This window comes from Dendrobates tinctorius, unplaced genomic scaffold (genome assembly GCF_039654945.1).
Source record: "Dendrobates tinctorius isolate UK_male_01 unplaced genomic scaffold, ASM3965494v1 ptg000151l, whole genome shotgun sequence".
Lineage (NCBI taxonomy): Eukaryota > Metazoa > Chordata > Amphibia > Anura > Dendrobatidae > Dendrobates > Dendrobates tinctorius.
Genome location: NW_027361818.1, coordinates 25489983 through 25515017, shown reverse-complemented (window position 1 = coordinate 25515017; position 25035 = coordinate 25489983). Strand labels below are relative to the sequence as shown.

General features: G+C 43.8%; 1 protein-coding gene across 1 annotated transcript; it reads right to left on the bottom strand.

Moving 5' to 3' along the window:
- Window positions 1-21407: 21407 nt before the first annotated feature.
- Window positions 21408-22157, bottom strand: LOC141050108 (olfactory receptor 5V1-like). Its single transcript, XM_073546941.1, has one exon. The coding sequence runs from the start codon at window positions 22155-22157 to the stop codon at window positions 21408-21410; it is 750 nt and encodes a 249-aa protein (XP_073403042.1).
- Between the last annotated feature and the right edge of the window lie 2878 nt (window positions 22158-25035).

Genomic DNA, 25035 nt, shown 5'->3' with positions numbered 1-25035 from the left:
AGAGTAAGAAAAATGGGACTTTGAAATTTTGAAGATTTGAAAATCCAAGCAGAATAATTGATGTAACATTATTTGCGATCTAAAAAAAAAAAGTTAGAAATTGTGCAAAATAGTTATGAAAATCCTAATGATGAAAGAATAACAAAATGTAAATTTAAAATAAAAATAACTTATTGAGCATAAAGTTGCTAATTGTACAATTTCCTATTATTTCCTATAATTTCCTATTATTATTGTTTATTAATCGCAAACTCACAGATCACTAGTTGGTGTTGTTCCTAATTACAAAAACCAAGAATAAAAGGAATGTTAGGGATTATAATTCAACTAGACTGCCAAAGAATAACCCCATGTAATGTAGTTAAAACAATTACTGGGCAAGCAACTGTGGTAGTGGGTCGCCCCTCGCACACCCAGGGCAGCGGGGTACTCGGTACCGGGCCGGTGTCAAGGTGGGAATGTGTCACAGCAGCAGTGACCCGGTCCGTGGCCCTGGGCGTCCAATATCAATGGCGGTGATGTTAATGGTGTTAGAGTTCGTGACGCCACTCGTGGTGTTTGGCAAGTAAGATATTGAGCCAACGCTGCATGCAGATCCGCTGGGACTGATGGGGTGGTGCAGCAAAGATGGTGTAGCTCCCCACAGGTGGAGCTGTAGTCCCAGGGCAGTGTAGGTGCAATGGATGGGGAGAGGCACAGGCTGGTATGGATGCTGGTACCCAGGTGTAGTGGTGCGGAAATAACTGGAGGACACCAGAGTATGCGGTTCCAAAGCTTTACTCACTGTTTGCAGTTCACACAACTGCCTGCCTCCGTACCGTGATCTCCAGGTCAGGGCTCCAGCCAACCTCCAGGCAGGATAGGATTCTCCCTTCCACACTCCGCCAATATGTACCTTCACTGAACGACTCCTCCAATGCGCCTTTAGGTGCGAAGCACTCCAGTACTTAGTTACCCTGGAATGCCTCTCTCTAGGTGTTCCTAGTCTTTACTTGTATGACAGACAGCTGTAGCCTGCTTCGGTGACTCCACTCTGCGTCCCGGCTCTCTATTCAGTTGCTGTTGTGTTCCAAGTCTATGATGGGAGCAAGGCGTTAGCGGCTCACTACTCCTCCGGTGTCTGTTGCCGGACGTAAAGATCCAATCAACCTCAGGGACCGGGCCCCGGCCTTTGCGCTCTCTGGACTGGAAGGGTTCTCTATCTTTCTTCAACCAGCTTCCCACCATCCTTCTATTCTCCTTCATTCCGATCTGTTCTATCTCTCTTATGGAAGGTTAGGTTATCAATCTTATCAATCTCTTTCTCTGGTCTTTCTCGTGCCAGCAGCCCAGATCACTGGGACCTGCTGCAGCACGTCCCTCAGACACCCATCTTCTCTCCTCTCTCTCCTCTAACCAACTAACCACTAACTCTCACTCTTCCCAATCTTTTATATCATCTCACTCCACCCGCCACCCAGCACATCTCGTGTTACGAAGCAGGGTTCCACGAAGGGTGCTCTGCTACCCCCAGCCTGAAGCTGTTAGGTGGCCCCACTGAACTATCCTGTGTGTGGAATGCAGGTGTGGAGCGTGGTCAGGTGTTCCCACCTTACCTGGATGGTGGGGCACTACACCTTAGGAGAAGGTGCAGTACCTCTGTGGTGACTGAAGCCTCAGGGGTGCCACACTAGCTATGTTCAACACCTGAACCAAATATCCTAGACTCAATGTCTGCCTTACACCGGAGGTTGGCACCCTACACAAATAAACGAGTATGGCGCTCCTGCTCCTCGGCGGCTCTCCCTAAAACTCCTAAATGACCCAATGCTGGTGATTCAAGCAACCACCCAAATGTTCAAGCATAGAGGAAAAGAGTATTGGGAATGCTGTATGAGGACTGATAACAAAGGCAGATAACCAAAAAAGGTATGTGCTGGAAAAGATGAACACTATAACATTGATAAAATGACATGTGCATAAAAGAAAGTACCTCACTATGCTTTTCCCTGCTGATAAAAGTCCTGCCTGTCAGTGGTGGTTGGCACGCTACTTGTCAGCAGGATTTTGGTGCCCTCACTCAACGACGGCTGACCCTGCATAGTCCCTTATGATAAACAATCTAGCCCACAGGGTAGCTTCATAGCATACTATATAGGCAGGTCATAAAACATACAGAAGCAAGAACAGATGAATGTTCAAAGGCACATGAAAAATATATCTATTGTCATGATGACATCAAGCAGGAGAGGTACTCATGGTTTAGATGTTTTCAGAAACCTCTACGTGTTTCAAAATTGTGGATCATCAGGAGTTGGATATGTTGATGCTGGCAGCATCGCAAGGTTTTTTAGGAGTTTTAGTGACAGCCGCCGAGGAGCGGGGGGCGCTATACTCGTTTATTTGTCTAGGGTGCCAACCTCCGCTGTTAGGCAGAGATTGAGTCCAGGATATTTGGTGCACAGTAAACAGAGCTAGCACGGTGATTGTTGTTTGTCTATTTTAAGAGTATATATTTTATATGTCAAAGTTATGTAGGGTTATTCGTTGTTCCTAATTTCACATCAAGTTTTTCCCAAGAAGCTACGAGGTTGTACTGTATGTATCGGCATTGGATGTGCGCAGATGTGAGCACAGCTGCTTTCTGCAGTTGACTTATGGTGATTTTCTGAACACTCCCCTACTTTCAGTGCTTAGGGAGGTCTTGCAGGGATTCTATGAAGGGTCCGCTGACGCAGAAGCACTGCTGCTACTGAATAACTGCCTAACTGTTTGCTCATTCATCGGGTGATCAGCAGCCTATATATGCTGAAAAATTATTGGGAAATGTGTAATCTTTCAGTGTAAATAGAACTTTAGCATGGCAATGACTATTATTACTGCACAAATTTCAAGCTCTGATATTTTTCAGTCTTCTTCATTTTTTTACCCCACTATCTCGCGATGCTTTTTGTGACAATCCGCACCTTCTCTTTCTTAATGATAGTTAAGTCAGGTGTCTTGTGGATTAATACTTTGTGTAGTTCACCGCCTCATTTTTTACCACTTTTTCCACTGTTTGTTCTCACTGGTTCTTCTCAGTGTGTAGCTGGTAATTTTTGCAAATGTTCCAATGAATCATTTTTGCAGCAGTATAAAGTTGCTATCTTTGTCATTCTGTGCAAATTTTGTACAAGGTTTACTGCTTTGTGTTATTCTTTGCACAAACTGCACCTGTCGTCATCAGAAAACATTTTGCTCCTGGTTATTTTGGCAAATAAATAATAACACTGTACGTCAGAAATTGAAAAGCTCAATGTAAAAAAGAAATTCCGAAAAACGTTTACAAAAACAGTGGAGAAAAAAGCGAATAACTAAACTTTTAACTTTCAATAACTGATTATGCAAAAATAACACTCACGTGAATTTCCTCTGAGCTCTCCATTTGTGCGTCCATTTGATATATTTCTATGGTCTTATAGCATTAGAATTAGGAACTGACAGCATTAATGTGCTAATATCATAATAGGACCATGTGGATAGTACCGTAGTCATTGTATAATTTATTGACATCCAGTCATTTTCCAGCTACATTTATAGGGCGTCATATACATACAGAGAATAGGGTGCAATGTCCCCAGAGCTTCGATGTAATTCTTCTCCTTTGGGACACTGCCTGTATTTTATTTTAATCAGTTACATCATATTTTAAAATTATTACAAAATTTAAAAGCAACAATATCAAACACTAATATACAAATTAACAAACTTGAAAATAAAACAGGATTTTTTACTCATCATTTTTATTAGTTTCCAATTTAACAAAAAAAATAAAGTCATGTATTATATTAACATAACTTAATTATATACTACACAAAACTAGACAAAAGTTTTTGACCACACCAAATGCCACCTCTTGGAGCTTTCATAAACTTTATCAATAAAGTCACTACTCGCCACTCGCTCCAGCATCAGTGTGCTCGGGATGCTTGTTACTTTTGCAGAAGAGGCTGCTCAGCTAAGACGTCGTTTCCGGCGTCTTGTCCAGGCCAGTGCTGTCGGTTTAGTTGCTGCTGCCATCTCAGGGTCAGCTATAGCATCCTGCACTGGTCAGCAGCAAGCAGCTCCTGGGACTAAGTCCTTCTTTTGGGCTACTGAGCATGCCCATGGGTCATCCTCTCATTGGAGGCCGGGGGTCACATGCTCAGGTCCTGTTGCAGCTCAGATTGGACCATCAGGAAGGTCCCAGAAGGCTGCGCTTATAAAAGGATCGCACGACCGCACGGCCGTGCGCTAGTATAGATTCTTGTTGGTAGTTGTGTGCATGATGATGGATGCATGAGACTGGTGACTGACTCATTATAAACTCACTCCCTCTGGTTGTGCTTGTGTTAAGGAATTAGAGTTGGAGTCAGTGCCAACGGGTGGCAATGCTTACGCCACCGAGCTCCTTGTGTCTGCACCCACTAGCGTCCGATTGTGCCAACCCGTACAGGGCAGTATGGTACCTCGGCAAGTGTTAGCAACCGCCAGTGCAGCGCCATGTGCAAGTTGGGCGCTTGTTAGCCTAACCTTGGGTGATTAGTTGCGTATGCCAAAGCGGCACTGTGCACACTTGCGCGCTATTTTATATTCCCCTGTTTCTGGTACCGCAGCCACGGTGCAGAGCACTGGTGGTCTAGAGGGACTCTTTCCCTTGTCTCTGGGGCAGAGTCCTGTGACTGTTTATTAGCACTCGTCATGCCAAATCCTGTGAGGATCACAGGCTCCGGCGTTTGTTTTCAGCGGCTCTGTGAGGTAACAGATAGAGTTGAGTGAAACTGGACGAAAAAATTCAAAAGTCGCCTACTTTCGCCAAAGTCGGGTTTCATGAAACAAAATCCGACCTTAGCGTGAGGTCGGCCACGAGGTCGGCGACTTTAGCGACAAAGTCGCGTTTCAAAAGATGCTTTAGCGCCCTTTTTCAGCCAATCAGGAAGAACGGACACTGTGGGCAACGTGATGACATAGGCAGCGGTCACCACCATCTTGTAGAAGGGCATGCAAGTGATTGGCTTGCTTTGTGTGGCGTCACAGGGGGTATAAAAGGGCGGGGACTCCGACCGCCATGTTACTCATGCTGATCTCAGAATAGGGAGAGCTGCTGCAGCTGGTGATTCTGTAGGGAGAGCGTTAGGAAGGCAAATAGAAAAAAAAAACTGCTTCTGCTGCTATCGCTTTTCACTGTAGTTACTGTGCAGTGAAAGGTGAAGATTTTTGCTTTTGTGCAGCAGCTCTGGTGGTGATTAGCCTGCCTTTTAAGGCTAGCTGCATTGCTGTGTGCAAACTGGTGTTCAAACTGCTTTTTTAAAAGCAATCCAAATTGTATTGTTTTGTCCTGGTGAGGTAGTGAGCGCTCATTTTTTCACACACCGTACAGCGGTGTACGCTCCTCACACAGTACCATGTAAAGGCTGTTATCATGGCCAAATTGAAGCTATCTAAGTGTGTGACTCTGTAAGGAAAAGTCGAGGAGTTTGTCCATTCTTACAGACCTACACCTTATAGTTTTGTCTGTTTTTCAAACAGTTTAGTATATTTGCTGTTTGACTACATTCAAAACTAGATAGAGACAGCGTGTGTCAGTCCGTATACAAAAACACGGAGCTTGACAATTTTACATACACCGTACAGCGGTGTACGTGCACACTCCTCTCTCAGTACCGCGTAACGGCAGTTATCACAGCCAAATTGAAGCTATCTACGTGTGTGACTCTGTAAGGAAAAGTCGAGGAGTTTGTCCGTTCTTACAGACCTACACCTTATAGTTTTGTCCGTTTTTCAAACAGTTTAGTATATTTGCTGTTTGATTACATTCAAAACTAGAGAGAGACAGCGTGTGTCAGTCCGTATACAAAAAACACGGAGCTTGACAATTTTACATACACCGTACAGCGGTGTACGTGCACGCTCTTCTCTCAGTACTGTGTAATGGCTGTTTTCACGGCCAAATTGAAGCTATCTACGTGTGTGACTCTGTAAGGAAAATTCGAGGAGTTTGTCTGTTCTTACAGACCTACACTCTAGGGAGATTCCAATTATGCCCAATTCTATATACACCTTGTAGTTAGTCATACACTAGGCAATTTCTGCCTGGCACATTGCGGTGTAATCTCTACTGGGCCTGAGACAATAGTTCACCGTCCTCCAATCTACATTGAGATTCAAATTCTCACCAATACAATATACAGCTTCTGTCTTCTCAAACACCAGCCAATTTCTGCCTGTCATATTGCGTTGTAATCTATACTGGGCCTGAGACAATAGTTCAGCGTCCTCCAATCTACATTGAGATTCAAATTCTCACCAATACTCTATACAGCTTTTGCCTTCTCATACACCAGCCAAGTTCTGCCTGTCATATTGCGGTGTAATCTATACTGGGTGTGAGACAATAGTTCAGCGTCCTCCAATCTACATTGAGATTCAAATTCTCACCAATACTCTATACAGCTTTTGCCTTCTCATACACCAGACAATTTCTGCCTGTCATATTGCGGTGTAATCTATACTGGGTGTGAGACAATAGTTCAGCGTCCTCCAATCTACATTGAGATTCAAATTCTCACCAATACTCTATACAGCTTTTGCCTTCTCATACACCAGACAATTTCTGCCTCTCACATTGCGGTGTAATCTCTACTGGGCCTGAGACAATAGTTCAGCGTCCTCCAATCTACAGTGAGATTCAAATTCTCACCAATACTCTATACAGCTTCTGCCTTCTCATACACCAGCCAATTTCTGCCTGTCACATTGCGGTGCAATCTATACGGGGCCTGAGACAATAGTTCAGCGTCCTCCAATCTACATTGAGATTCAAATTCTCACCAATACTATATACAGCTTCTGCCTTCTCATACACCTGCCAATTTCTGCCTGTCACATTGCGGTGTAATCTATGCTGGGCTTGAGACAATAGTTCAGCATCATCCAATCTAAAGTGAGATTAAAATTCAAACCAATACTCTATAGTCCCTTTACCTTGTTTTACAGTACCATATAGCTGTTGTTATTTTGGGTACCTTTTTCAAAAAAATGAAGAAGTATGGTGGAAGAGGCCGTGGAAGTGGACGGGGGTTGCCAGCTGGTCCTGATGGTGCTGTTGGTGGTGTTGCTTCTGCTGGTTGTGGCAAAAGCACAATAGCACCTATGGCAGGAGGTGGTGAGCCGGCATCATTGTCTGGCTCCACAAGGCCACGTAGACTTCCTTTTCCGGGAGTAGGTAAACCGCTTTTAAAGCCGGAGCTTCAGGAACAAGTTTTGGCTTACATTGCTGACACAGCCTTCAGCTCTATCGCCTCCTCTTCTGAAGTTTCAAAAAATAAAAGCACTGCATCGTCAGTGGAGGCTCCTGGTCAGGAACAACACCTTTCCTTGTGTCCTTCACCCCTACCAAAATTGAAGGATGCGGCAGGCCACACTACAGATTACTCCATGGAGCTCTTTTCTCATACCATGCCTGGGTTATCAAGTCAAATCATGAATTCCCCAGTCCAAGATGAATCTGACATGGAGTGCACTGATGCACAGCCACTGCTAGATTTATCTGCTGGTACATTCACTCAGAGCACTACATTGTCCTCGCAGTGTACTGAGCCTGAATCTGACCCTGATGAAACTCAAGTGCCTCTTCCTGCATACTATACCGCCATACACGGTGACACAGAGGAAGGTGCACATGACATTGAAGAGGAGGTGATGGATGACCCAGTTGTTGACCCAGATTGGCATCCATTGGGGGGAAGAGGGTGCCGCTGCCAATAGCTCAGAAGAGATGGAGGAGCATCCGCAGCTGGCATCGACATCACAACAGCTGTTATCTGGCAGGCCCGGAGCAGTCCAAAAACGGGTTACAAAAAGCAAAAGAGTTGCAGGACAGCTTGGCCAGACGGTCAAAATAGCACAGCGTGCAAGGCCTCAAAATGTCTTCCATAGTAGGAAGAGTGCAGTGTGGCACTTTTTTGAACAAAAACCTAATGATCAGGCAAAGGTTATCTGTAAGAAGTGCGCAAAGACCTTTAAGCCGAGGGAAAAATCTGAGAAATTTGAATACCAGTTGCATGCTTAGACATTTAACCAACATGCACTTGCAAGCGTGGACGGACTACCAAACCTCACGTACCACATGTGCAACTGCTCCCAAAGAAGGTAGTCAGCAACGCTACATTGTTTCCCCAACTGTAAGCCCACCGTTTAGCACACCACCAGCAGCAAATGTTGAGGTGTTGTCGCAAGGCCAAAGCAGTCAGGGAATCACAATGCTATATCAACGAAAGACTGAATCTAGGTCATCAGAAAGAACACCAACTCCATCACCATCATCAACCCTCTCTCAGTCCGCCATATCCACCGCTAGTTCCACCATATGCAGCTCTCAAGTCCAGCTCACCTTACCAGAGACTATGAGTAGGACAAGAAAGTACTCATCCTCTCATCCGTGTACACTGGGTTTGAACGCCCACATTGCCAAACTAATCTCGTTAGAGATGATGCCCTACCGGTAGGTTGAAAGCACAGCTTTCCGCGAACTCATGGCCTACGCAGTACCACGCTATGACTTACCCAGTCGCCGCTTCTTTTCTCGCAAAGCCATCCCAGCCCTCCACCTTCATGTGAAAGACCGCATTGTCCATGCACTCAAGCAATCAGTGAGTGGAAAGGTGCACCTCACAACTCATTGTCCAGTAGGCATGGCCAGGGCCGTTACGTGTCCATCACTGCGCACTGGGTTAATGTCGTGGATGCAGGGTCCACAGGGGACAGCGGTGGTGGGACAGTGCTGCCTAGCCCATGGTATAGGAAACAGTTGGCTGTAGGTGTTAGACCCTCCTCCTCCTCCAGAAGCAAAAGCTCATCCACAGAGTGCAGTCGCACGAGCACTCCATCCGCAGCTGCCAGTGTTGCACACGAGGTGTCCCCCTATCGATCAGCTAGTGGAAAGCGTCAGCAGGCTGTGTTGCAAATGGTGTGTTTGGGCAACAGACACACCGTGGAGGTACTGGCCGACTACTTTCAGCGACAAACTGAGTCATGGCTGGGCAGTCTACATCTTGAGGCAGGCAAGGTAGTTAGTGATAACGGCCGGAATTTTGTTGCAGCCATAGCCCTTTCAAAACTCAGACACATACCTTGCTTGGCTCACACCTTGAACCTGGTGGTGCAGTGCTTCCTCAATAATTATCCGGAGTTAACAGGCCTGCTCCATAAGGTTCGAAGACTGTGCTCGCACATCCGCTGGTCGCCGGTACACTCCAGTCGTATGCAGAAGCTGCAGTGATTGCTCCACCTTCTCAAGCACTGCCTAATTATCGACGATGCAACAAGGAGGAACTCCACCCTGCACATGGTTGAGTGGCTGTGCAAACAGAGGCAGGCAGTAATGCATTTGTGGGAGGATACTTGGCACTTTGAGGGAAGGCACTTTGGCAGGCACTTTGAGGGAAGACATGGAGTTGACAGGTGTGCAGTGGTCGAAGCTGAAAGACCTCTGTAAAATCCTTCAGTGTTTTGAGGAATGCACTCGGCTGGTAAGTGCAGACGATGCCATCATAAGCATGAGCATCCCACTTAAGCGTCTGCTCATGCAAACTTTGACGCACATTAAGGAGCAGGCGTCTGCAGCCGAGGTTGATGAGGAGGAAGAGGAGGAGGGAAGCCTTAATGACAGTCAGCCATTGTCTGCTCCGGGACCTCTCCTGGACGAGGTGGAGGAAGAAGAGGAAGAGGAGGAGGATGATGATGGGGATGATTATTTAGGGGAGGAGGATGCTTCTCTTGGGGCAAGAGAAAATGTTGGCGTGGCAAGGTTTGGTACAGGGTTTGTGCGTGACTGGAGGGATGTGGATTTGCCAGAAAGTGCTCCTCCACCCAGCACTTGCAGTGCCTCATTGACACAGGGAACATTGGCCCACATGTCAGATTATGCCTAGCAGATCCTAAAATGGGACCCCCGCATTGCCAAAATGATGAACGATGATGACTACTGGTTGGCCAGCATCATGGATCCACGCTATAAAGGCAAATTCCAAAACATAATGGCACAGGAGAACCTTGACCTAATATTGGCTAACAAACAAGCAACTCTGGTAAACCGGTAGGTTGAGGCATTCCCAGCACACAGCAGCGGTGATGGTTCTCAAACGAGCCATAGGGGCCGGGGGCAGCTTGGAAGAGGTGTTCGTGGTGCACACATCAGAAGTGGCGTTGGAGACATGGGTTTCATGACCATTTTGTGGACTGATTTTTCAAGTACCGCTCACACGACTGGCAATATTGCATCGATTGAAAGTGACAGGAGACAGCAGTTGTCAACTATGGTTGCAAACTATTTCTCGTCCCATATCGATGTTCTCCCGTACAGGTCATTCCCATTTGACAATTGGGCCGCTAAACTGGACACCTGGCCTGAATTGGCACAATATGCCTTACAGGAGCTCGCTTGCCCAGCTGCAAGTGTGCTATCAGAATGAGTCTTCAGTGCAGCTGGATCAATCCTGACAGAAAAAAGGACCCATCTGTCGACCCAAAATGTGGATGATCTAACCTTCATTAAAATGAACCATGCATGGGTTTCCAAGGATTTTGTCCCACCTTCCCCTGATGACACCTAGGTTGCCAGAAAAATGACTTGCTTTGGTCCTCCTCTTCCTCACACTTGACCAATTTCACCTTTTGCAGCAGCTGAATGTCCAACATCAACATATGCCATTTTGTAAACCTCCCTAACTGGGCTGCCTCCCCCCCCATGGCCGGGGTCACCACCTAGCACGCCCAACCGTGTGAGTGCCGTTGCCCTGGACAGGTGGGTGGGCCGACTCTTGGGCGCGGGCACTGGCACAGGGTCCCTCATAGTGCAATCAAGTGTCTCTGACGGTGGGGGTGCACACCCGCCATCAGACACACCGCCGTACTATCAGGGGCCCTGTGCCAGAGCCGTCGTCAACGAGTGGGCCCCCCCTGCTTGCTCCGGATCACAGCACTTGCAAAGTTGAAATACTTACCTCTCCCTGCTCCACCGCCATGACGTCTTCCGTGTGTCCTGACAGTGATATTCTGATCAGAGAGCGCAATGACATTACGTCTGTACGCCCTCTTCCTAAACAGCCAAGTGCAATGAGATGGAAGATGGGGATGACGAGGAATGCAGACTAGTACAGGGATTCCCTAGCGAGGAGACTTATTTAATTGCTTTCAATGTTGGATCAGCAATTCTTGGGGAGCACTATACTCTGGAGAGTGATATATGGGGCCCACCATAAACTGGAGCATTCCAAAGGTGGACATCAGACACTAGAGCAGCATTTACAGGGCCCATTTTACACTGGAGCATTAGAAATGGGGCCCATTATATATGGAGCATTATTTGGGCCCATAAGACAGTGGAGCTTCATCCATGGGGACCAACATATACTGTAGCATTATGTGGAGCTCATCATATACTGTTTCAAACATTATATGGGACCAATGATTCTGTATGGAGAAATATATGGGCCTCATTACTCTGTATAGTGCACTATGCGGTGCCCATAATAATGTATGGAGTAATATACTGTCCGTTTTTGGAGCTATTGTAGAATTTAAAATCGATATCAGTCATGAGATGTAAAAAGGTAAGTATTTTTCATTGTACTATACCGCTATTTCTCTGCTGTATCGGAGCATGATGAGTTGTGGTATGTGTTAAAGGGACGCTCTTTGGCCCAGGGCACATGAAAACCTGGAGCCAGCCCTACCCCTCCACAACTTTTGCCAAATAACCCCCAGTTTTCAGTGAGTAACTATTATTATGAAGTAAATTAAGGTTGAAAAGCTTCAGTAATCAGAATTGATGTTTTTGCCATTCAAATGGGCACTGTAGGTGTGTTTCCTGTCCTCCACTTCCTGCCGACTTTGCTTTCCCATTGACTTGCATTGGGTTTCGTGTTTCAGTTGGCCTTCGACTTTTCACGATAATCGGCCGATTTTGTTCGACCCGACTTTTGCGAAAGTCGGGTTTCGTGAAACCCGACTCGACCCGAAAAAAGGCAAAGTCGCTCATCTCTAGTAACAGAGTTCGCTTCTGTGCACACTGGGTCAGTGGTAACCCGCCGATGTTCACTTACAGTACCTTATACCATCTTTATTATTTGGTGCGTTCTGCCAGACCCTAACACAGTCCTATACGTCCGTCTGAGATGTGCAATTTTGCTGGCAATGTAATACATCATATTTTTTAGCTGTGATATTTTACATGGCATTTATCATGCTATAATTGAGCCTCAAAACACACAAAGAACCCTTTGTTTCAAATAGCATTGCTATATTGATACTACAGTCTTATATGTCCATCTGTTATGGGCAAATTTTGCTCGCATTGTAATACTATCTGCAACATTTTCTCAACAGGGATATATCATATGCAGTATAAAATGGGCATGGCACATGGCAAGGTACGGGGAAGTGAACTTGAAGCTGATGGTGGGCGCAGAGTCAAGGATGTGGGCAAGGTGAACTGTACTTGTCACGAGAGCACAACAAACACACATCATATTGATCTAGCTTTTTGTCCCACTTTGTAGGGGGTATGTGTTAGGCCTAGCTTAACGCACCAAGTATTAAAAGGTGGTATCAAGGTGCGTGTTCGCAGCCAGGGGTCCACTGTGCAGAGATGTTACCTGCTGCTTGGTAATGGTGGACGCTGTATGGAAATAGAATAACTGAACACAGGTGGGTTAGTGTCACCCGGTGTGTACAGAGGCGGAATACTGCACAGAACCGCAGACCATAAACGCTGGAGCCTGTTAACGTTCACAGCTCCAGGCAAGATGAACGCAAGTGTAAAGTCACATGACTCTGCCCCGAGGACACAGGGTTAGAGTCCCTCTAGACCCACTAGTGTTTGGCACTGCAACTGCGATGCCAGGACAACTATACTAAAGATCACCGCTACTAGTGCATGCAGCGCCGCACTTGCGGACACCACTAACCAGCCCGAGCTTAGGACTGGAAAGCGCACTATCAGCACAAGGCGCCGCTCTGATGGATGCTGCAGTATATGTGGTACAGTAGTGCCTTGTGCTGGATGGCACACCCTGGCACTAACATGTGTGAAGAGCTGGAGGCACTGTGACGCTAGGCAAAGCCACAACTCGGCGCTGACTCTGACTCTACTAACCATATCTCATGCACAACCAAGGGAGAGAGTCTTAATGAGTCAGTCACCAGTCTCAAGCATCCATCATCACACACACAACTAGCAATAAGAGTCTATATTAGTGCATGGCCGAGTGGCCATAAGATCCTTTTATAGCGGCATCCTTCCGGGACCTTCCCTGTGGACCAATCGGGGAAGCAACAGGACCTGAGCATGTGACCCCTGACCTCCAATGAGAGATCGACCCACGGGCATGCTCAGAAGCCCGAAAGAAGGACATAGTCCCAGGAGCTGCTCGCTGCTTTTCAGTGCAGGCTCCTAAAGCTGACCCCGGGAAGGCAGCAGCAACTAAACCGACAATACTAGACAGGGCCAGATGCCGAGATCGACATCTTTTCTGAGCTGCCTCCTCTGCAGTCAGGATTGAATCGGAGACCGCAGAAGGCAAGGCTTGGGATTCCTCCTGTGCAGAGCCAGGAAACCGACTCCTAACAGTATGGAACACCACTCTTGAAGCCAGACCAGTGTGAAAATGTTGTTGTTTGGATAGCAGATAATTCCTCCAGTCATTTTGCCAACTCACTCTGTCTAGAACACGGTCCAGTCTCAGTAGCAGTGACTCTGGACCACATAATCCTCACCCTGATCCTTCTTCCTCCCACCATGCCAAGTGCCCAGAGACAAATGACCTCACACTTGGACACTCCGAAGAGCTGTTCACATTTCCACTTATAGATTATAGCCTCTTGCCCTGCCCGTTCCAACAGTGTTATGAGGAGATCACATGTAGCAATGCTAAAATATTTGAGCAGCACACTCATAAGAAGGCGACGGTAGGAAAATGTAATAACTGTTGCAGGAACTGGATGATGATGATACACAATTGGCAGAAAGAGGTGTTCTTACATCAGCAAGTCAGGAGGCGGACCAGGGTACAGAAGTGGAAGACGAGGTGGGGGACGATGAAGTCACTGACCCAATTTGGGAAGGTGACATGCTGAGCGATGATGGCGGTGCGCAGGGGCAGGGATCTGCAGCACCTCTAAAAGCCAGTGGGGTGGACAGAGACACAAGGTGTGCAACTGATCCCCAGAGCACTAACACGGGTGAAGTTGCCAAGCCAAGGTTTAGGTGTTCATGAGTCTGTTGCCTTTTTAAAGACAGTTCAGTTAACCCAAAAAAGGACCTTTGCAACATTTGCCATACTGTTTAGGCTTGTGTGGATAGTACCTTTCTGCAACCTCATGGCAGGAGCCATCCGTTGGTATTCGGTCCCGGTGTGCCATCCCCACCTTACTTCAACACCTGTCCCATAACATAAGCTATGCCCTGACCAAAGCTCTGACTGGGAAGGTCCACTTGACTACAGGTACCTGGACAAGTGTTTATGGCCAAGGATGCTACATTTCCTGTGACTACACGACTAGAAATGAACAAATATTTCAATGTTCGGTTCAGATTACGATCACCAAATTTGCAAAATTCGCTCATAGATTAGTTGAATATTCACCGAACAATGCTGAACACTATTACAGTCAATGGGAGGCAAAAAACAACTGCATGAACAACACCTTCAAATGTCCCCAAAAGCTGACAAGACACCAGGAAAGTGGCCTCAATTCACCCACATTACAAATTGTATCATGGCATGTGAGCAATCAGCCAGGCATGAGGTATTGGGGTCTGAGACAGCATTTACAGCTTTCACTTGAACGTCAAAGGAAGACAAGGTGGGTGAGGGATCCATGTTGGACTGAGCCCTGATAACACATGCAACATCTCAACCTCCTTTTATGCTCAGCAACACTCAGGTGGCACAAATATCAGTTTCGGAGATAACAATTATCAGGAAAATCTAAAGATAGTAGTAACACGGGTAGTTGACTTCAAGGAAATAGGGTGGAACCCACGTTGGGTTTTACATTCAATTATTTCATTGTATCGCAGGCGGTGGCTAAGGAAAACCCTGATCATCCACTCTTGCTGTCACTGTTATTAGCGGCAGCAGGTGTCGCTTACCGGGAAGGAAAATATTTCAAAGTACTGTGTGGTGCACAAAAAAGGAGGCATAAAAAGGAGAAAAAATGCCAACAACCGGAACAATAAGTAAATTAAAATATCACATTTGTTGTATGCAAAAATCCAAAAAGAAAAGCAAAAATACATGCAAAAGATGACTAAGACTGACCAAGAGACATTTTGGAATCTGATGTCATTCCTAATTTACACAGTTTAGTCTTAGTTTTGGACTTTTTTCAACCTGAGGAAGATAGCGTGCCGCTATCGAAACGTGTTGTGGACTGCATTGTGTATTGCATTACACTGTAATAAACATTTATGCCTTTAAATTTTAAACAATCTATCCCTTTTTTTGCTTTAGCGCTCCTAAAGACCGTGCCATCCTTTGTTTTTCCTATACCACTAGATCATGTCTTGCAGGTACGTCCCACAAATGGATATATCAATACCTCATGACGGTTATGTGGACACAGGCTCTGTGCCCACAGAATTGCCGCCAGGAGCTCTGCTTTAGTTATAGCTAAACTATGGCTGTAATATCCAGGGCAGGTGCCCACACCACCTCTGGCTGTTTAACCCTCTAAATGGTGAGATCAAAAGGGATTGTAGCGTTTAAAAAGGTAGGATAGGAGGCTCCCTCTTTAGTTGAATAAATTTGAATGTTCCATTCACTCAGCCGAATTTTATACAATTCTTTGAGTGGCCTAAGGGTTACAAATACTCACTACACCACTAGAAGAACTCTTTGAATGGTGAAATTTCTAAAATGGTGTCACTTGAGGGGGGATCCTGCTGATTTGGCATGTCAGGAGCTCTTCAAATGTGACATGGGGTCTGCAGTCTATTTCAGCCAAAATGGTTCTCCTAAATTGAAGTAGCACTCCTTCCCTTCTGTGCCTTGCTGTATGCCTAAATAGTTTTTTTCTGACCACATATATGATATTAATGTACTCAGGAGAGTGCGCCAATTTTGTTTTCTATTTTCTCCTATTTTTGAGAAAATAACATTTTTGGGGCTTTTGCAACATTTTTATGAAAAAAATGAAATTTATTATTTACACTCCCCACTGTTATAAAATTCTGTGAATCACCTGTGGGACATAGATGTTCACTGTGCCACTTGATGAATTATTTGAGGGGTGTAGTTTCCAAAATGGAGTCACTTGTGTTGCACACCTGGGCCTGTGCACTGCTCCCTACATCCCTGTCTTGTGCTCCATGTCAGGCTTTGAAGGAGCCGATGATGTGCCCATATGTTGAACTTCCTATGCTTATTCAGACCTTTGAAGTCACACAATTGGGTCTTCATATTAATAGTTTGTAGCAAGATGTTTAGCTTACCTCTACACAGTTTCTGCACAAAAGGAAATTTTCTGCTCACCCCTCTTCACTCCTTATCATACCTCCGACGCACGGAAACACCCTGACCCGGGTGTATAGTGCATGCACAACATAGAAAAAGATTTTCCAGCGTCTCCAGGAGATAAAATAACAATTGCTTTATTGAGAATATAAAATCTTCTTACCATCAAGTAAAAACAACATAAAGAAGCATATGGAGGGGAGCACTATCCTACGCGTTTCACCCTGAAAGGGCTTAATCATGGAATGCGTAAAGAAGGTCTCCAAACAGATATTTAAGTGCAAAACATGTCAAGGAAACAGGTGATTCAATTAGGTGAAAAACACACCCATTACATTTAACATAGACAAAACCAAATTTGAAAAAAGTGTACAATGCATGGAAACCAACACATACGAAGGGTATAATAATAAACAGATCATCAAAAAAAAATAAATAAATAAAAAATTTTTTATAAAGAAATTTTTCTTACTTGATATATCACATATAAAGCAGTTAAAAAACCATATACCGTAGGTATTTAAAGGAAGCCATAATGTACTCTGATAGCGTTATTACAAGGATCTTATAATTTGCGGACAATTTGTACGTAGCATGTTATCAAATGGTGGGAATTGATTGCATTACAACAAACGGAAAGAAAGAGAAAAATACTGCAGCAAAAAAAAAAAAAAAACCCATTGTTTCATTCATTTACAATTTTCTTTCAAAGATATATATGTACAAATATATACCCTGTGTTAAGTACCCCTCGTATATCCAACTGTGAAAATGTCTAAGTTATTCTTTCCGTTTGTTGTAATGCAATCAATTCCCACCATTTGATAACACGCTACGTACAAATTGTCCGCAAATTATAAGATCCTTGTAATAACGCTATCAGAGTACATTATGGTTTCCTTTAAATACCTATATGGTTTTTTAACTGCTTTATATGTGATATATCAAGTAAGAAAAATTTCTTTATAAAATTTTTTTTTTTTTTTTGATGATCTGTTTAGTATTATACCCTTCGTATGTGTTGGTTTCCATGCATTGTACACTTTTTTCAAATTTGGTTTTGTCTATGTTAAATGTAATGGGTGTGTTTTTCACCTAATTGAATCACCTGTTTCCTTGACATGTTTTGCACTTAAATATCTGTTTGGAGACCTTTTTTACGCATTCCATGATTAAGCCCTTTCAGGGTGAAACGCGTAGGAAAGTGCTCCCCTCCATATGCCTCTTTATGTTGTTTTTACTTGATGGTAAGAAGATTTTATATTTTCAATAAAGCAATTGTTATTTTATCCCCTGGAGACGCTGGAACATCTTTTTCTATGTTGTGTCTACACAGTTTCTCTCCAGAGTCTTCAGGATGTTTGCTGGCTGCCTGTGGTTTCCAGTACTTGTGCTTTCTGTCTGTAGCTTTCAGTACCACTTCTAACAGTCTAGAGACTCTAAGAAGCCTCTTATCTGCCTGCAGCTTTCATGGTATTCAAACTTTCTATATACTCCGGAGTTCTGCCTTCTACCTGTTCTCAGTCTTCTTGGACCTCTGCTGCATGTCCACCAGTAATTTTCAGGATTTCTTCTACCCGTCTGTGAATTCCAAGGTATTTTTACTTTCTTATTACTCTGAAGTTTGGTCTACCACCTGTCTGCCTGCAGCTTCCAGTCCTTCAGTCACCTGTCTGCCTACGGCCTTCAGTAGCTCTGCAACCCATTTGCGTGTAGACTTCAGCCTTCAGTAGCTCTGCAACCCATTTGCGTGTAGACTTCAGTAACTCTGCAATCTTTCTGAAGTTTACAATACATCTTTTTTCTGCCTGCAGCTTCCAGTCCTTTAGTCTTCAGTCTGGATGTGACCTAAGTAACTCTACAACCTGTCTGCTTGTAGCTCCCAGTTTTATAGTCTTCTATCTGCTGGTGGAATTTAGTAACTCTGCAACCTGTCTGCGGTCTCCAAGACATCTCCAGGTTGCTTGCGACTTCCAGTACTTCAGTGTCTTGTCTGCATGTGGCCTTCAGTAACTCTTTAACCTGTCTGCCTGCGGCTACCAGTTTTTAAGTCTCCTGTCTGCCTGTGGCCTTCAGTACTTCTGCAATCTGTTTGTGGCCTCCGATTCATCTTCTGGCTACTTGCGGCTTCCAGTGCTTCAGTTTCTTATTTGGATATGGGCTTTAGTAACTCTGCAACCTGTCTGCGGTATCCAAGACATTTCCAGGTTGCTTGCGACTTCCAGTACTTCAGTGTCTTGTCTGCATGTGGCCTTCAGTAACTCTTTAACCTGTTTGCCTGCGGCTACCAGTTTTCAAGTCTCCTGTCTGCCTGCGGCCTTCAGTACTTCTACAATCTGCTTGTGGCCTCCGATTCATCTCCTGGTTTCTTGCGGCTTCCAGTGCTTCAGTTTCCTATTTGGATATGGACTTTAGTAACTCTGCAAGCTGTCTGCGGTCTTTAGGATGTATCCTGGCTGCCTGCGGCTTCCAGTCCCCCACTTAACTGACTGTGTCCTGCATGCCTTAACCATCTGCATGCCTTACCCCTCTGCCCACGGCAGTGTGCCCACCTGGACCTTGGGCTTAGAGGATCCACCTCACCTAGTAAGCTCCTTCTGCTCAGGAAAAATTGCACAACAAATTGTGCAGTCCATTTTCTCGTTCTGCTATGGGAAACAGTAAATTTTAGGGCTAAAGCAACATTTTTGTGGAAAAAATGTAATTTTTTTATTTTCACATCCAAATGTTATTAAGTTCTGTAAAGCAAATGTAGGACCTCAATGCTTACAGTACAGATAAATGAATGCCTTGAGGATTATAGTTTCCAAAATTGGGTAACTTATGTGCGGTTTCTAAATTTGGGGCTAAAGCAACATTTTTGTTGAAATGTATACATTTTTCATTTATTGTTTCCACTTTGTTTAACAAACTTCCTAAATGTGGTTTTGAATACCTTGAAGCATGCAGTTTTTAAAATGGGGTTACTTTGGAGTGTATTTTGACCATAGGACCAAACCAGTCACTTCAAATGCAAAGTGGTCCCTAATAACATAGGTATTGTACATTTTGTTGGAAAAATAAGAAAATTGTTGCTAAACTTTTATCCCTTCTACTAATTCATTTTTACTGTTACTGTTGTGACCATCTCTGTTAAGGGCATAAAAATTCAAAGTTTGCAAATTACAAATTTTTCAAAACTTCATCAAATTTCAAATTTTTCGTAAAAAAATTGCAAATGATATCAACCTAAATTTACCATTAATATGAAGTACAATATGTCAAGAAAAAACAACATCAGAATATCAGAATCATTGGGATATGTTGAAGCATTTCAGAGTTATTGCCACTTGAAATGATACTGGTCACAACTGAAAAATTTGTCGCGGTCAAGAAGGTGAAAACAGGCTTAGGCAGTAAGGGGTTAATCATGATCTATAACTAAAAACATCCTCCATATTTATTATCAAGTTTCTACTTACACTGTTTATAGACAAATCCCTGCTATTAGTAGTGGGGATAAATAGAATTCATGAATATCAAGGACTTCATGGCAGGAACTTATCATTGAGAGGACTAGACAAGCTGCTTAATGAAGACTGCTGCCAGAGCCCCGTAAGCGGAAAGGTTCTAGAAACAAGGCTTTTATTCTGCTTTATGGTGATAGATTCTCTTAATAAACTTAATAGTGTTTTCTGTCTCAAGAAAATGTAAGGAAACTTCTTATGTTGGTGTTTTGTGAAGGGGGAACTGGCTCAAGGCTCAAACAGAAAGCAATTATTCATTTACTAGATGGTGGCCCGATTCTAGCACATCGGGTATTCTAGTATATGGCCAGCGGGAGACCGACGTTCAACAGATGGTCCAGGATGATCCACCATGATCTGCGATCTCACAGAGGGTGCCTGGTTGCTGCTGCGTGTCACACTGAGGCTAAGTACCCACGTTGCAGAATTGCTGCGGAAATTTCCGCAGCATTTCCGCAACTCCCGCCACGGGAAAAACGCATGCGAATTCGCATGCATTTTCCAGTGGAAAACGTGTTTTTCACGTGATTTTCACGTGCGGAATTCAAACGCATTCCAAGTGATTTGAAGCATTGCTAGGAATGTGATTGACAGGTTGGTCACACACAAGCATAGTGTTTGACAATTGTTATCACCTTTTTTTCCTATGCAGCATCAATAGTAAAAGATAGAATGTAAAAAATAGTAAAAAAATTAAAAGAAAAGGTTATTCTCACCTTCTGACGGCCCCTGATCTCCTCTCCATGCCCCCGGCATCTTCTGGTCCCAGAAATGCTTCGCGCGAAGGACCGGAGATGACATCACTCTCGCGAGAGCACATCGTCATCAGCGGTCTTTTGCGCAAAGCATTACTGGGACCAGAAGATGCCGGGCGCGTGGTTAGAGGAGGGAAAGAGTCCGGGGCTGTCGAAAGGTGAGTATATCACTATTTTTTATTTTAATTCTATTTTTTACAGGTTTATGATACCCAGGGCTTGGAGGAGTCTCCTATCCTTCGGACCTGGGTACCATCTGCACATTGAGTGCTTTGCTGGTCATCTCCCGGCTGTGTCGCGGCTGACCTCTGTGCGGCAGGAGATGACCCGTGGCAACCATCGGGAGATTAGCGGCTAGCGCCGCAGATCTACTGATGGTAGCAGTGGCATGTGTCGTTTGAATGCCACTCCAATTCGCAGCCAGACTGCACCTGTTGCTGATTGGTCACGGCCGGCCGGCCGTGACCAATCAGCGATGTGGGATTTCCGTTACAGACAGACAGAATTAGACAATTATATAATAGATTGGTATGGCATCTTAAAATTTGTAAAAACTGAACATTTATTTCAGTGGACGATGAGATTTCAGCTTTACATATAGTACTTGCAAATCCCTTCCTCAATCTTCTATACTAGACAAGATTTAGCTTATGAAGGGCTTCTTTAAAGTCCTTGTTCCTTAGAGTATAAATAATGGGATTGAGCAGTGGGGTCAGCACAGTATAAACTAGAGATAAGACCTTGCTCAGGGTCAGGGATTGTCCTCTTTTTGGAAATATGTAAACAGATATTAGTGTCCCGTAAAGCATGGAAACCACAATGAGGTGGGAGCTGCAGGTGGAGAAGGCTTTATGTCTACCGGTGGTGGATGGGATCTTAATAATGGTGATGACAATGCACACATAGGATATAACAATTACTATAAAAGGGCAAAATCCATTTAAGACACCAATGATAAGAATCTGTATATGGATTATGGATGTATCCATGCAGGAGAGCTGCAAAATAGGGTCTAAATCACAGTAGAAATGGTCAATAACGTGGGGTCCACAGTAATACAGATAACACATGGGGATTACATCAAGCAATGCTATAATAAAAACAATGAACCAAACTATACTGACAGACAACACACAAAACGTGTGATTCATGATGGCGCTATAACGGAGGGGGTTACAGATGGCCAGATATCGGTCATAGGACATCACTGACAGAAGAAGACATTCCGAAGTCTCTGACATAATAAACAAAGAAAGCTGGAGGATACATCGGATGAGAGACACAGAGCTTTCCCCATACAGTACGGTGAGAAGAAGGGTGGGCACGATGTCTGTAGTCAGCAGGATGTCACACAATGAGAGCTGAGCAATGAAGAAGTACATGGGGGACCGGAGGGTTTTACTCAGAAGAAATAGAGCAATGATTAGAAAATTCCCTGAAATGGTTGCACAGTAAATGAAAACCAAGAGTAAGAAGAACGGGATTCTGAAATTATGAAGAGTTAAAAAGCCCAGAAGAATAACTGATGTAACATTATTTGCATGTCTGGTCTATAAAAAAAAAAAAGAAAAGTTAGCAATAGTGCAATATAGTTATCATGAAAATCGTCATGAATAAAGGCTGGAAAAATGTAAAAATGTAAAAATAAACTTAACAATATTGCTGTACAATCAGCTCACCTGTCCGGGTGCACAGCAAAATACTCCAGTGATAGCAACAGTCACAACAATAGCCAGCGCTCACATCTCCTTAAAAGAATTGCGATATTCATCCAATAGTATAAAAGGCACAAAAAAGGGTTGGACACAACATCACAAAAAATAAAAAGGCAGAAAAGAAATATCCGCTGTGCTCTAAGGCAACATGTCGCAGGCTTGACAAAAGGACTATGTAGGTCTGAAACATGTTGCCTGGGATATTTCTTTTCTGCCTTTTTAATTTTTATGCCTTTTATACTATTAGAGCAATACATCAATTATTTTAAGAAGACGTGAGCGAGCGCTGGACATCGTGTGGACGGTTGATGAATATATCAGACCCATTATTTTTGTTTCCTATTTTACAATAAAGCCACAAGCTACCAAACCCCTTTATGCTTTTATTAGGTATGCTACATTATCTTTTTTAAGTTATTTACATATTTTATGACACCAAAATAATGAAGTATATCAAAATGAGAATGCAAAAAGGTCAACGTAAAAGAAAATAAGTAAAAGCGTCATCTTACTAAACAAGCAAAAAATAAGTTTAGTATTTATCTAAGTAAGCCCTCTCACATGAGCTTCTTCTGTCTCGTCCATTTGAGATTACATTTCCTTAGTCTTATAATATTAGAATTAGGAAGTGACAAGATGAATGCATTATTGGAACTGTAAGCAGATTCTGGCAGATAAGATGCATTTTTTATGTATCGAGTAATCCTGTAATTTCTACTACATTTATAGAGTGTCTTGTACCGGCTTAGACATGTGGGAGTTTCACAACTGTTCCCCGAGCTTCTGCTCAATACTTCTCTATTAAGATCTAATCCACATGGATTCTTTTCTATTTTTTTATATCCTACTTGAAAACTTGCAAAGTCATGTAAATATAATAAAAATAGAAAAAACAGAAATAAACATATGTTACTTAAATGAATTCTATTTTGAGTGAAACAAAAATGTCATATTTAACAAAAAAATACGAAATTTTACTTATAATCATGATGCAAAAATTAATACAAATTCTAAAATTCTAACTCAATTTAAAAAAAATCTATATTTGTCACATACACAAAGTTTTATTTACTTATTGTTTCCCATTGCGAGAGCCATAAAAGCAATCAATTCTTTCTTTAGAAATCCTCAGACCAGCATGTTATTACACAGCCAGATTTTAGACCTTTTATATATATACCCTGGAGAATGATGCATCTATCATGTAAATCTAAAAAACCTACATATACGGTGAATTTGCATAGTTTCACAATTTTTAAGGTTTAGGGTAGACTTACATCCATTAAGTTCAACTTACAGCCTAGCATGGCTCATCAAATCTCACAGGTTGGCCGTAGAGCTAGGGAGAGAAATCCTAAAAATACTAACACAATTATGCATTGTTGTGCTGGCAAAACAATAAGGAAGACTAGTGTGAGAGGAAGGTACAGAAAATAGTGGCACATACACTTTTTCAGGGCACTTCGAGGATTTGGAATGTTTTTAATTTATTGCAACTTAATTCTTTGCGAATCCAATTTCCTGGTAAAATTGAGTGAATCTGATGAATTCATTGGGTGCTTTTTACTATAGCCCAGGGATGGGGAAACTCCAACCTGCAGGCCGCAAATGGGCATAGCGGGAATAACTTAAGAAGGCATAACCTTTTCTCTGGCCCCTGAACAAATTCCCAGCTACCACATTGCTTGGGCCATCGGCTGCCTTTCACCGATCCTTTATTTTCTTCTTACACTGCCAGCATGCACACGCAGAGTTCCCTACTGAAGTATTGAATGATAATGTCTTGATGTTTGACAGTGCTTGTGCACATTGGTCCCAGTATCTCTTGTGATGTCTCTACCTCTACCCCATTGTCTCCTATGATGTTTATGCTCCTGGCTCACATTCTCTTGTAATGTCCTGGTGTAGCAATGCTCAAATCCAGTTGCGGAGCATGAGTAGGAACAGCAAGCAGTAATACAAGCCCTTGGAGATAGCAAAGAAGTTATGGGAAACAATCCAGTGGTTAGTAAGCGTTAGGCATCAGGTTTCTGCGTCTGCTCTGCAGGAATCCAGAGCCTCACATTCCGCCATCTCCTGCTGTCTATCTACTGCAGAGAAGATTACTTTGCAGCAGACCGCTCCAGATACTAAGTTCCTCTGTGCTCCTACTGGGCATGCTCATGAGATGATCTCCCATTGGAGATCGGGAGTCATGTGCCCAGGTCCTGCTCCAGATCTCGTTGGTCCTTCTCAGTAATCTGGAAGGTCCCGCACAGCTATAAAAAGCGCGCATGATCGTTCGGCCATGCGCTAGTATAGACTATACTTGCAATATGTGTGAATGGTAAAGAAAGTATGTTTCTGGTGACTGACTCATTATGAAACCCCTTCCCTCTGATATTACGAAGGTGGATAGGGAATTAGTTTAGCAGTCAGCACCAGTCAGTGGCAAGCCTTAAGCCACTGTGCACACCGCACCACTACGCTAGCGTCCGACATTGCGCTTGCTTTCTGGCTTTGTCGCCGAGCGGCAGTGTCCTACGCCGCCTTGCAGTTGCAGCCC

Excerpts from the sequence above, each read along its gene's own strand:
- LOC141050108 (XM_073546941.1), bottom strand. The coding sequence starts at position 22,157 with ATGTACTTCTTCATTGCTCAGCTCTCATTGTGTGACATCCTGCTGACT.